This window comes from Mytilus trossulus, chromosome 1 (genome assembly GCF_036588685.1).
Source record: "Mytilus trossulus isolate FHL-02 chromosome 1, PNRI_Mtr1.1.1.hap1, whole genome shotgun sequence".
NCBI classification, from domain to species: Eukaryota; Metazoa; Mollusca; class Bivalvia; order Mytilida; family Mytilidae; genus Mytilus; species Mytilus trossulus.
In genome coordinates this window covers 17,064,257-17,078,509 of record NC_086373.1, presented here as the reverse complement: position 1 = coordinate 17,078,509, position 14,253 = coordinate 17,064,257, and the positions used below count along the sequence as shown (strand labels likewise).

The following is a 14,253-nucleotide window of genomic DNA, read 5'->3' as shown; positions in this document are numbered from 1 at the left end:
GAGGTAAAAACAATTTGCCATGAAGACAAGCTATTGTTTTTTGAAATTTCCTTCTGGTTGCATTTTAACCTCAATTAAGTTACAGCCCTGTAATAAAACAGAGGTAAATGTTCCTTAGCTAATATACCTTTACCATTTTCTGACATTTCAAGTTATATTTATACATTTGTTTTAAAAAAGATTTGGGAAGGTTTTCCTGAAAGTTTTAAAGAAAAAATTGAATTTTGGAAGAATCTGGTGCCATTTCATATTTTGGAATAGCATCTATAAAATGGCTTAAAAGACCTGCTGAGTTATTTATTTTCAATAAATTTAAGGTCAAGTTATTTATTTTCATACAACCACAGAACAAACTTATCATGTTTGTTATTATCAAGGCTGAGTTATTTATTTTCAAAATCCTCCTGAGATGTCATCAAGTTTCATTTGTTTAAGTTTTATTTTACTATACCCAATTTAAGCTGATAAAACCCTGTAACAGTAGTAAGTTGGTAAATATTCTAATAACCATATGGCAACTAGCTGAATAATCTGTTTAATATAAACTGGAATATTGCTGCAGAAACAGGAGTATGATCAATTTGCTTTCTCTTCCATTTGAGGTACTATTATTAGTTTTGGAATACTTGTGCTTGGAAGACATAATTAAATTGAGACGTGTCTGCAAAACTTTTTATAATAAAGTTTTAAATTCATATTTGCTGAGGAATATCATATTAAAGGACAAACAAACATTACTGGATTCACATATCATAAAACTTATTTTGAAAAGTACTTCAGTTAAAACATTAGACATATTTAGATGTCAGAACATATGTGGAGACTTTACACAAGTCTTGAATTTAAAGAAATTCCATAAACTAACTGTATTAATCATTTCATACACAAATTTTACTGACGAAAATCTACGCTATCTTTTGAAAGAAACGCCTTCATTGTTGACATTGTGGATCAATGACTGCCCATTTATAAGTGATAATTCAATAGATGCCATATGTAAATTGAAATTTCTAAATGAATTGAAAATTGGAACACAACACATATCTCCTATGGGAGTTTTAAAGATAGTTTCCAACTGTAAGGTGATAAAAACACTAGACACTGATGGTATTGTACTTAATGGGACTGAATTCAAACAGTTGGCTGAATTGGGCAAACACCTTGAATGTTTAGATGTCTCTGGATCTATTATTTGTGATGATGATTTGTTGTCATGTTATCAAAACTTGAAAGGGTTAAAGACACTCATCATGATCGACTGTTTAGTAACAAACCAAACAAGAAACATTCTATTAGCTGAAATACCAGGACTAAAGTTGTACATTTTACCCGGCTACTAAAGTACTCTTTTATGTCCTATTTATATAATGTATAGAAGTATTGAACTGTATACAGTTCTAAATTGTGAATGTAGTGTAACAAGAATATTAATGTGAATATTAATAATTATTTTCTTTATTGAACTTATTATAAATATTTCAAAAAGAATGGAATGGGCTTTAAGGTTTGCACTCCTGCCAACAGCACCAACAGGCAACACATCTGCAACTGCATTTTTCTTGGGCAAAACCTCTATCAATAGGGCAAAATTAAAATCAAATCCATGCATATATTTGTTTAAGGGCAAGCTGAAGGACGCCTCCGGGTGCGGGAATTTCTCGTTACATTGAAGACCTGTTGGTTACCTTGTGCTGTTGTTTTTTTATTTGGTCGGGTTGTTGTCTCTTTGACACATTCCCCATTTCCATTCTCAATTTTATTTACCATAGTTGCACTTCTGAGAAAGGCAAAAAAAGGAAGTAAATTCTTAAAGTTTTTTGTTAAAATTTAACAGATCAGAATTACTTTTAGCCATGAACATCTCCAGAAAGTTACACTTCCTTTTTGCAAATTCATTAATGCTTTTGATAATGCATGAGATGTATGATTGCACAAATATGTACCTTATGATTCTATTTTACACAATAAAAACAAATTTTATTGATTCTATTTACTTATACTAAAGATATTATCCAGAAATCATCTGTCTTTGGACGATGCTGTCGACGAAGATGTGATACCAATATACAACCAAATTGTTTTTAATTTTTGCGGTTGTAAAAAAGGACATGTATTAAACAGTTCAAATTCTATCTGAATTACAAATGTCAAATAAGCAAGAATACCCAATGTATTAAATGTCCTGGAATTGCTTATTTTTAGTTGTTTATCTTGAATATTGTTTATTTAGCTGAATCAATTATTGTAAAAATTAGAAACCTATTTCTGAGCATATGATACTGTTCTGGTTTCATGGTGCCTTTTGTTCAAAATTTGCATGTAGGTGAATTTTAATGTCACATCTCTTTTTTTTTAATTTCCTCTTTTAATACACTATCTGTTAATCATAAACAAGCTTAATGTAAAAGTTCAGTAAATTCTGGATAGTTTAAGAAAGTCACTTATATTTTAAAAACTTTCACAGAGTGAATGTTATTGTTGATAATTACTTTTTGAGACTGGGTCTTTAGATGCGAAAGCAAGACAAAGCGATCCTCTTTTCCCTTTTGTTGGCAGGGTCAACCTTCACCAAATTACTTGGTTTTCTAAGCGCTGTTTTTATGTCACCATAAAATGAAGCAAAAATGCATTGGTATGCAAAACAAGAGTTATGAGTATAGAATAAAATGAAAAGTCAAACAGTGTTGAGAATTCAGGGTTGGTGGTTTTACGATGCAATACAATTATAGTGTAAAACTTGAACTTAATAAAAAAGAAGATTTGGTTTAGTGCACGTTTAGTGACTCTACTGAACGTATTGGGACAGAGGATGTTCTTCTTCTTTAGTCCGTTTATTTGTTTAATCAAGTTATGTTTTTGAACCAATGTGTTCCACGATTCTTACTCTTTCGTTAAAATTCAGTCCAAAATCCTGACACAAATTAAACTACCGAGATTTGCGTTCTTGGACACAACATATTACTTGTAACCCGAATATTTCATACTCTTCTCGTTATCAATCTCTATTCTCGGTAAATGATTTTGTTATCATAGAGATGCAGAATCATTTTATATTAATTACTCGAAAAAAACGAAACCGAAATTTTAAACAGGAAGTTTTAACTGTAACTAAATTTTCGACGGTTACCGGGAACGGAAATGAAAAAATCCGGAAATCGGAAATTTTTTAAAAATAAAAAAGTCGGGGCGTGACGATTTCAGAGGGGCGGACGGGGATGATAATCTATCAATTAATTTTAACTGGCCTAACTGATAAACATTATTATAAGGTGCCTAGTCAAAACATCTTAGATTCACTAGTTATTTGTTAGAGTGAAAATAAGTCAATTTATATTTGCAGTTAAGGGATTTCTATTAATTAGGTACTAGAAATAACATAAAATGGAAGACAGGTCATTATACCTTAAACAGCGAATTATAGCTATATATATTGAATTAATGAGAAATGGAACCCCAAAACAAAAGATTCATGTTTATTCAGAAGTTGCAAGGTTGCTAATTGCTGAACATAAAGTAGTAAATAGAGGTTTTGTTAGAAGAATTGTGTTAAAATTCAAATCAACCGGTTCGGTACATAGAATGAATGGTGGTGGTCGACCAAACATTCTTTCATCTAATCCTAATGTGAATGCTATCATAGAAAATGCCATGGTCAATAACGATGAAACTACAGCAGCAGATCTTCTCACACTTCTTCAAGAGGGGGGTTATGATGCAAGCATACCAACAATAAATAGAATACGTAGAAAACTGGGATGGACTTTGAAAGGTACAAGATATTGCCAGTTAATAAGGGAGAACAACAAACCTAAAAGATTGGACTGGGCAATTCTTAACCAAAATGAACAGTTTGATGATGTAATATGGTCAGATGAAACCTCTGTGCCATTAGAGCAGTACAAAAGGACTTGCTATCGGAAAAAGGGAACTAATTTTTCAAAAAAGCCCAAGCCAAAACATCCTTTGAAAGTGCATGTCTGGGCAGGAATAAGCAAAAAAGGAAAGACAAAGGTGTGCATCTTTAATGGAATCATGGATGCACAAATGTATGTTAAAATCTTAGAAGATACCCTTCTGCCTTTCATCCATGAAAAATATCCAGAGGGTCACAGATTTATGCAGGATAATGATCCAAAGCATACTTCTCGACTGGCAAAATGTTTTATGCAGGAAAAGAATATAAACTGGTGGAAAACTCCCGCAGGTAAGATGTTGTATACATTTCATGTCATTTCCTCAATCAATGAAACTAAGAATTTGATATAACATGAGAACCAAACCTCTTCTTCAAAAGTTTGATATCTCAGTTGTGCAAAATAAAATTTAACAATATAATGATGATATCTACATGGTTTTGTTATGATAGTACATGTATGATTCAAGTGCTGTCTTTTTAATCATTTACTGTTAACAAACGTCTACAGATAACAACACTTATTAAGGCTAATGGAAAACACCAGAGAGAGAGAGAGAGAGAAAACATGGCAAACATATGCGAATAATATAACTATTATCAATGTAATATTGTAAAAAAAACCAAAAAACCTTTGATTAGAATGTATTAGAAATGTATATACTGGCTACCTTTGTGGCAAATTTATATTTTAAACCAGGGGATTCAAGTACTTTATTATCTCATTTTGTTTTCAGAATCTCCAGATATGAATCCAATAGAAAATCTGTGGCACGAACTCAAAGAATATTCAAGAAAATATATAAAACCAAGAACACAAGAAGAGTTAGTGAATGGAATTTTACAGTTTTGGGAGACTGTAACTGTTGAAAAATGTACACGATACATTAACCATCTAAAAAGAGTTCTCCCAGAAGTAATTAGGAGAGAGGGAAGGGCCTCTGGATTTTGATTTAAAAACATGTTTTATATCTTATAATATCTTTATTTTCAAAATGTATTTGTTATTCTTTTTTACATGTAAACTGATTGGCTAACTCTTTAATTAACATGTTATCTATTCTGGTTTTACATGGGATTCTATTGGAGGCTCTTATGATTTGATACTGTAAATGATTGGGTGTATTTACATGTGACTTTCAAGTGATGTACAGTATACCTATATTAAACTGAAGTTGCCAAATCTATTTCACTCCATGTGTAACAATTAGTTAAACATGAAAACTCAGAAGAAAAATAAGATGGTGCTAGTTAGATGGCAGGGGAACGGATCATCAGATTATGATGGGAAAGAACATTATGTCAAAAAAAACAGTTTAGTTAACCAAGACACTCAAGTTGGCGAGGAAGTTATAGTTAAATGGTTTTCAAAAAAATGGAAAGGCGTTCTCATTAAGGATGTAAAGGAAGGAGTTCTGATTAAGGATGTAAAGGAAGGAGTTCTGATTAAGGATGTAAAGAAAGGAGTTCTGATTAAGGATGTAAAGGAAGGAGTTCTGATTAAGGATGTAAAGAAAAAGGTGAAAAGAAAAGAAAGTACCGGTAAAAAAAAAGGGGGATTAAAGCAAAAAGAGAAAGAAAAAGAAAAGGGAAAGGTAAGAATTATTATGAATAATATTTAAATCTAGTATTCTTAAGGTATTTTCTTTATTTCATTAAGCCTGTTATTGTGTTTGCGAAAGAGTTACATTTTTAACTATTTTGTTTATTGAAAAGCTTTTAGGTAATCATGGTTGTTGAGTTTGTACAAAATTATCATAAATGATAACTGAGATACATGACTATTACTTATGTTAAAAACAATAGTGATAACTATTTCATATGTTTTATTTCTTTAAACAAATTGATTATTATATGGCTTTTTTTTTTACACATTTTGGAAAATTCAAATGATTGGTTTACCTGATTTAAATAAAGGGTTTTTCTGCTTCTTATTTGTTTGCTCTATTTCCTTAATAATGTGAATGAAGTGAGTCATTATATTGCATATACTTCACACAAATACTTAATATTTTGTTTTAATATTTTAACAAATCTTATGAAATAATTTAATTTATCACAATTATTCTATAGTTAAAATTGCTAAATACATATAAACAGAAACTATTTTTATTAAGAACATATTTGATTTTTACATTTTAATTATAAGTTGTATTTACTATTTATATAAAGTTAAGTAAAGTACTACATGCAAGATTTCACACACAAAATAATAAAAGTACATAACACAATGCATATCAATATTCCATTATTGTGTGTCATGCAGTTCTATAATTAACATTTGCTGAAAAAAAACAAATGATACAATATTTACAAAATATTTTTATTATATTCTCATAGATATATTAATATGCTTCAATTTCTATATATTTCATGGTTTTTCTGTTTTCAGATTTTATGCATTGGGAATTCTAGAGAAGATCGAACAAATCTGCAACATGCTTCTGTAAGTAATTCAACAGTCATAGAAGATTATGTTATATTTAAACACATCTATGAAGAAACATTTTTCGTTTCTTTTAATTTTTAGCTCACCTTCCTAAAGACAAAAATAGAAATAATTTGTTTTGCTGCTTTCAAGACTGAAATGTCAAGATCTTTAAATCATAGTGTAAGAAATACAACTAATTCTATTAAACTGTTATTCATTTGATAAATACCATAAAATTGAAACCATATCTGTTTATTCTATAATGAAAACAAAGCAATACAAAAATTAAATGATTGGTTTGTTTACAGAGCACCAGTGGACAAAGGTCACCAGTAGCTAAGGGGCAGACCATTCAGACCCTTCAGACCAGAAAGTCTTCCCCTACTTTAAAGACGCCGACCAGGAAGAGGCAAAGCATTCAATTAGAATTGTCACCTTCAGAACAATATACTGTAAGTATTGCAATTAACTTTGAGACAAAAATAGAAATAATTTGTTTTCCTGCCTTCAAGACTGAAATGTCAAGATCTTCATATCATAGTGTAAGAAATACAATTAATTCTATTAAACTGTTTTTCATTTGATAAATACCGTAAAATTGAAATCATATCTGTTTATTCTATAATGAAAACAAAGCAATACAAAAATTAAATGATTGGTTTGTTTGCAGAGCACCGGTGGACAAAGGTCACCAGTAGCTAAGGGGCAGACCCTTCAGACCAGAAAGTCTTCCCCTACTTTAAAGACGCCGACCAGGAAGAGGCCTAGCATTCAATTAGAATTGTCACCTTCAGAACAATATACTGTAAGTGTTGCAATTAATTTGAGACAAAAATAGAAATAATTTGTTTTCCTGCCTTCAAGACTGAAATGTCAAGATCTTCATATCATAGTGTAAGAAATACAATTATTTCTATTAAACTGTTATTCATTTGATAAATACCATAACATTGAAATCATATCTGTTTATTCTATAATGAAAACAAAGCAATACAAAAATTAAATGATTGGTTTGTTTACAGAGCACCAGTGGACTATGGTCACCAGTAGCTAAGGGGCAGACCCTTCAGACCCTTCAGACCAGAAAGTCTTCCCCTACTTTAAAGACGCCGACCAGGAAGAGGCCTAGCATTCAATTAGAATTGTCACCTTCAGAACAATATACTGTAAGTATTGCAATTAACTTTGAGACAAAAATAGAAATGATTTGTTTTCCTGCCTTCAAGACTGAAATGTCAAGATCTTCATATCATAGTGTAAGAAATACAATTAATTCTTTTAAACTGTTATTCATTTGATAAATACCGTAACATTGAAATCATATCTGTTTACTCTATAATGAAAACAAAGCAATACAAAAATTAAATGATTGGTTTGTTTACAGAGCACCAGTGGACAAAGGTCACCAGTAGCTAAGGGGCAGACCCTTCAGACCCTTCAGACCAGAAAGTCTTCCCCTACTTTAAAGACGCCGACCAGGAAGAGGCCTAGCATTCAATTAGAATTGTCACCTTCAGAACAATATACTGTAAGTGTTGCAATTAATTTGAGACAAAAATAGAAATAATTTGTTTTCCTGCCTTCAAGACTGAAATGTCAAGATCTTCATATCATAGTGTAAGAAATACAATTAATTCTATTAAACTGTTATTCATTTGATAAATACCGTAAAATTGAAATCATATCTGTTTATTCTATAATGAAAACAAAGCAATACAAAAATTGATTAAATGATTGGTTTGTTTACAGAGCACCAGTGGACTAAGGTCAACAGTAGCTAAGGGACAGACCCTTCAGACCCTTCAGACCAGAAAGTCTTCCCCTACTTTAAAGACGCCGACCAGGAAGAGGCCTAGCATTCAATTAGAATTGTCACCTTCAGAACAATATACTGTAAGTATTGCAATTAAATTTGAGACAAAAGTAGAAATAATTTTGAATAAGAATGGAAATTGTTAAAGAAACAACAACCCTACTGAAATGTAAAAATACTATTTGTCTTCATTAGCCCTCACACAATATTAGAAAAAAAAGGTTTGTTTGTCTTGACTTGAAAAACATTAAAAAATATTCTGTTACAGGCTTCCACTGAGTGGTCTGTATGCTTCATGTAAAAAAATCCATCTATTGCTTATTATGATTTCAAGCCCATCACATGTAATTTGAATGTGCATATCTATATAAAAAAAAAGGAATAAAAAAAAGATTTGTTATTCATTTCCCAAAATTTTAAATTTTCATTATGAACTTTTTCAATTAGAATTCTAAGCAATTCAAGTGCTTATAAAAATGATTATCAGTTATTGATCAACAATTTTAAAAGAATCTTTCTTAATTGCAGAGAGTAACTAAGATATGGTCGCCCATAGACTGCATATCGCCACAAAGTAAAAATCAGTCCTTACACCTTGTATGGCCCCCTCAAGATCAGTACACTTTTGCTGACGACAAGGCTGTAACCACATCTTCATATCATAGTGTAAGTAAAACAATTAATTTTAATAAAATGTTATTCATTTGATAAATACCATAAAATTGCAAAGTTTGATGTGTTTGAACTTTTGATTTTGCCATTTGATTTGGGACTTTCCTTTTTGAATTTTCCTTGGAGTTCAGTATTTTTGTGTTTTTACTTTTGAAACCATACTTGTTTTATTCTTTAATAAAAAGCAAAGCAATACAAAAATAAATGATTGGTTTGTTTACAGAGCACCAGTGGACTATGGTCACCAGTACCGAAGGTGCCTAAGGGGCACACATCACTTGGGCACCTTAAGACCAGGAAGACGCCTAGCAAATTTGAATTGTCACCTTCAGAACAATATACTGTAAGTGTTGCAATTAACTTTGAGACAAAAATAGAAATAATTTGTTTTCCTGCCTTCAAGACTGAAATGTCAAGATCTTCATATCATAGTGTAAGAAATACAATTAATTCTATTAAACTGTTATTCATTTGATAAATACCGTAACATTGAAATCATATCTGTTTGTTCTATAATGAAAACAAAGCAATACAAAAATTAAATGATTGGTTTGTTTACAGAGCACCAGTGGACTATGGTCACCAGTAGCTAAGGGGCAGACCCTTCAGACCCTTCAGACCAGAAAGTCTTCCCCTACTTTAAAGACGCCGACCAGGAAGAGGCCTAGCATTCAATTAGAATTGTCACCTTCAGAACAATATACTGTAAGTATTGCAATTAACTTTGAGACAAAAATAGAAATAATTTGTTTTCCTGCCTTCAAGACTGAAATGTCAAGATCTTCATATCATAGTGTAAGAAATACAATTAATTCTATTAAACTGTTATTCATTTGATAAATACTGTAAAATTGAAATCATATCTGTTTATTCTATAATGAAAACAAAGCAATACAAAAATTGATTAAATGATTGGTTTGTTTACAGAGCACCAGTGGACTATGGTCACCAGTAGCTAAGGGACAGACCCTTCAGACCCTTCAAACCAGAAAGTCTTCTCCTACTTTAAAGACGCCGACCAGGAAGAGGCCTAGCATTCAATTAGAATTGTCACCTTCAGAACAATATACTGTAAGTATTGCAATTAACTTTGAGACAAAAATAGAAATAATTTGTTTTCCTGCCTTCAAGACTGAAATGTCAAGATCTTAGTGTAAGAAATACAATTAATTCTATTAAACTGTTTTTCATTTGATAAATACCGTAAAATTGAAACCATATCTGTTTATTCTATAATAAAAACAAAGCAATAGAAAAATTAAATGATTGGTTTGTTTGCAGAGCACCAGTGGACTATGGTCACCAGTAGCTAAGGGGCAGACTCTTCAGACCAGAAAGTCTCTCCCTACTACAAAGGCGCAAACTAGGAAGACGAATACACCTAGCAAATTAGAATGGTCTCCGTCAGAACAATATACTGTAAGTATTGCAATTAACTTTGAGACAAAAATAGAAATAATTTGTCTTCATTAGCTTCAAACAATTATATAGTATTTTTTTTTCTTTTAAAAATGTTTGTTTGTGTTAAAAAATAGAGTCTTTGCAGAGTTGTGTGTACTCTTGCTAAAAAAAACTTAACATTATGTTTTGTAATTTTAGTATGGACATTCTGGAATAAAAGCTGAAAAACAATTATCAACATCTATCAGACTATATGTAAGTTTTATTCCAAATATAAGTTAAAATTCAACCTTTCAAATTAAACTTATTTTTGTTTATTAAGAATGCCATACATTTGAAACATTAGATTTTTTTCTTAATACAGAGATCATTTGTTTTTCTAAACAATATATATTGGAGAATTAAAATAATTATATTTTCTTTGTGTCATTTTACTGTGGATTTACATATCTGTCTACTTAATTTATTTTTTAGGGTCAAGCGCAGAAATGTTTATATGGCACTTATACAGCATCCCCTCAAACCTCACCCATAACAGAAAAGGAATACAAAGTGTATAAGCCTTTGACCAAATTGTTTCAAGATTCAGTAAGTATTACATTGTACATCAACATGAAGTGCAGCTATACAATTGATTTGAAAATACTTTTGGAACATATGTTCTTCTGGAAAGCTGATACTTTGACATAATAGTTAAAGTGCATTTTTATCTTTGTATAAGAGTATTTTTCCTATGTGATTAATAAAAATTTTGATATATACATTTGAAATGTTTGATTTGTTTTTTAAAACAATATTTATGTGACAATTAAAATAATGACTTTTTTATTTTTGTCATTTAGTTAAGGTCTATTTAACTGTGAATTTATACATATCTTCTTGATTTATTTGATAGGGTGAAGGACATAAGTTTCAATTTGGGAGCATGTACCAGCCTCCGCCTCAGGCAGTATCTGAAAAAAGAATTGGACAGAATCAGACCATCCCAAAACAGCTGTTTCAAGATTTAGTAAGTATAAGATCAATATTAAGTGCAGCCTAAACCAGTGAAATGAAAGTACTTTTCTAATAAGAAAAATATGCTTATACTTTGAAAAAATAGAAAGAGTGCATTTTTTTTTTTTTTATCAAAAATGACTTTCATTATACAAGAACATTTTTCCTTGTTGATTATGAAAACTTTGATACTCCAAAATGTTCATCTTTTGCTTTATTTTTTTTAGTAGAAGCAAACAAAATAATGGCTTTATATTTTATTTTAATTGATGTAGTGTATGATTAATTGTTTCAGGGTGAAGACTCAAGACAAAAATCACAAGGTAATAAATTAAGTCACTACAGTAGATAACAATTAACTTCTGTTTCATTGATTGTAGCTGTATATATCTTTCTTAACAAAAAACAAACTGACATCTAATCAAAGTATTACTTGACTGAAGTTGTTAGTTAAACAGTTACAATGCAAAAGTTTATATGATATTTATTTAACTAATCAGTAGAAACATAAACAAAAATTGCTATAATCAAATAACATTGTGTCTAAATGATTAATACATGTTCTATATATTTTTTTTAAACTGTTTTAGGAAAAATGGCCATTAGCATAAAGGAGACTTTACAACAGCGACAATGGTCGCTCATTCCAAAATTAAAAGGGGCACCTGCCCTAGCAAGGGAACTCTTAAAGAAGATGGTGCCAGAGGAAGAACTTTTTAAAGCTTCTTTTTCTGGCAAAAACAAAGATGGAAATAAACTGAATGATGTCCAGATGGAAATGATAAAAGGTAAAGAGAAAATATTTATTAATGCATCTAGTTTTATAAGCTGTAAATTTAACAAAAAACACTCATGTGTACATGTATGACTTGTTCGAAATAATCCTCTAGCCATTCCTACATCTAATTTAAAAAGAAGATGTGGTATGATTGCCAATGAGAGAACTCTCCAAAAGAGACTAAATTATGCAGATATTAATAATAAATATATAAAAAGAAGATGTAGTATGATTGCCAATGAGAGAACTCTCCAAAGGAGACCAAAATGACAGAAATTAACAATTATAGGTATTTGTATGACATTCAACAATGATCATAGTCCATACAGCATAGTCAGCTATAAAAGGCTCAGAAATGTCAATGTAAAACAATTTAGCCCATTTAATTGCACCAAATGATGTTGGATTAAGCTACACCACTTAAAAAACTCCAAATTTTCAAATAAATCTGTCACTTTAATTAAATGTCTGTTTGTTGATGAATACCACACGTTTTTTTGATAATAGGTCAAAATTGTTGCATGAAGGAATTAATAGCAAATACACAACACTTGTATAGATAATTATAAATGCAAACATGCAATACAAATTAAAAAAAAATAAAAAATATAGGAAGACCAATTTAAATTTCCTTCATCTTTAATTAATATCATTGCAGTGGTAACATCAGAAAACTGGACACATTGTGTAAAATCATCTCTATGTTATCATCTTTACTGTTAAGAAATGCATTAAGTATTTGTTTTAAACATCTGTTTGTTATTATCTGCCCCTTTAATGCCTTTATCAGACTTAGATGACATATTTACAGTTCAATTTTATAATAGAGAGAGATGATATGATATTTTCTCTGAAGGGCTGTAACTGTGAAAAGTTTAAAAAAAAAAGTATGAAATTGTTTATTGTGTAAAACATTGAGCCAGCTTGTGAATTTTTTTATTGTCTTCCCATAAATATTGATAACAATATTGCTAGCCTTAACTCAGTATGTTTCTCTTTTCTAGAGACAGTATGTGATGTGTATTCTTGTGACTCCCATACTGAAATGAAATGTCTATGGAAGATGTGCAAAACATCTCTTGTACAGATGCTTAAACACACACGTACTAAAGGGTAACTATCAATATTTGATTTCTTCAATTATTTAATGTGTGGTTCCATGAGCATAAAAAGTATTTATTTTTAATTCATTCCTAAGTCAGCAATTTTCATTTAAGAACATTTGAGAACAGATTCATTTATAAACAAAATTTGAACAGTATTTAAGTATGACATCCTTAAAACATTTTGAATACCAATATGACCTATACACCTAAAGAACTTACTCACCACAAAAAGGAAGTGATCAAGTTATAGTGAACAGTAAAAAGAAAACACAAATTTTGAACAACTTACAATTATTCATTGTACCTTATATTTATTATTTAATATACACTGTTTATAAATATATCTTTCTTCTTTTACAGATGTAAAAACACAGTTGTTCCTAAGTTTTAATCAGCCTCAATTGTCAATTGGACCAAGCTACGTTTTACTGGGCCAAAATAAACATATGATTTATTAAAAATATATATTTCAATATAGGGTACCAGTATATGTTTTGAATGCACAAATTGACACCTTACATTGTATTTAAATAAAAGTCTACATTTATCATGATGTGAAGATGAAAATTTGTTTTATATGGTATTAATGTATGCTGTTTTATGTCAACACTTCTTACAATAATGCTGATTCGGAAATAATACTGATTTGTCAAGTTTTGTTTTACATTCATTTATGATTCTTGTTTTAGTATTACCTGAAACCTTAAAAATGTGACCTATGTTGCAGAACACAAAAATGAGGCGTTTTCCGAGTGAAATTTAATACCCACTTGAGTTAGTACTATATGCAGTCTGGGCATGCAAATACCTCTGATAGCATTAATTGAATTTACAAAACTTCTTGCATGTTATCATCTATTATAAAAAAAATCTTAGAATTTCCATATCCAGAAAAAATATTTTTTCTAGAGATAACTAATAAGTTCAGAAAACATGTGTTTTTATAGTTCTGTGAAGTTTCAGAGATCTGGGTTATTCAAAATGAGAACCAACAATTCCCATCCCTTTACCTTCTGCTCAGATGCTTGTCTGCCAGATATCACAATACTATAAGCCTTTTATGGACACCCCACCAGTAAGAGTTTATTTTACTATAATTAAGGTACTTTTCTATGGTTTTTAACTGCATCGCCAAAGGCAGAA

At 30.3% G+C, this 14,253-nt stretch overlaps 2 protein-coding genes across 4 annotated transcripts in view; both read left to right on the top strand.

Annotated features, from left to right (window-relative positions):
• LOC134717154 (DNA replication licensing factor mcm2-like) overlaps window positions 1-14,253 on the top strand; it is a 50,965-nt gene that overhangs the window by 22,190 nt on the left and 14,522 nt on the right. The gene's annotated exons all lie outside the window — the stretch shown is intronic.
• LOC134717118 (serine/arginine repetitive matrix protein 2-like) lies at window positions 4,959-13,640 on the top strand. 3 transcript variants are annotated; one of them, XM_063579960.1, is made up of 19 exons: window positions 5,067-5,508; window positions 6,306-6,359; window positions 6,653-6,796; window positions 7,015-7,149; window positions 7,367-7,510; window positions 7,729-7,872; window positions 8,094-8,237; window positions 8,686-8,823; window positions 9,053-9,172; window positions 9,391-9,534; window positions 9,757-9,900; window positions 10,111-10,248; window positions 10,429-10,485; window positions 10,705-10,818; window positions 11,126-11,239; window positions 11,522-11,549; window positions 11,817-12,014; window positions 13,009-13,117; window positions 13,471-13,640. In XM_063579960.1, exons 1-19 carry the CDS (start codon window positions 5,131-5,133, stop codon window positions 13,499-13,501), a joined length of 2,478 nt encoding a protein of 825 aa, XP_063436030.1. In that variant the 5' UTR covers window positions 5,067-5,130; the 3' UTR covers window positions 13,502-13,640. The 3 variants fall into 3 exon arrangements, with proteins under 3 accessions (XP_063436031.1, XP_063436030.1, XP_063436032.1); XM_063579961.1 differs by lacking the exon at window positions 10,429-10,485 and having other exon boundaries at window positions 4,959-5,508; XM_063579962.1 differs by lacking the exons at window positions 8,686-8,823; window positions 9,053-9,172.

Excerpts from the sequence above, each read along its gene's own strand:
- LOC134717118 (XM_063579960.1), top strand. The coding sequence starts at position 5,131 with ATGAAAACTCAGAAGAAAAATAAGATGGTGCTAGTTAGATGGCAGGGG. Across the intron at positions 8,238-8,685 it reads CACCTTCAGAACAATATACT|AGAGTAACTAAGATATGGTC; the intron begins GTAAGTATTGCA and ends TCTTAATTGCAG. Across the intron at positions 8,824-9,052 it reads CCACATCTTCATATCATAGT|AGCACCAGTGGACTATGGTC; the intron begins GTAAGTAAAACA and ends GTTTGTTTACAG.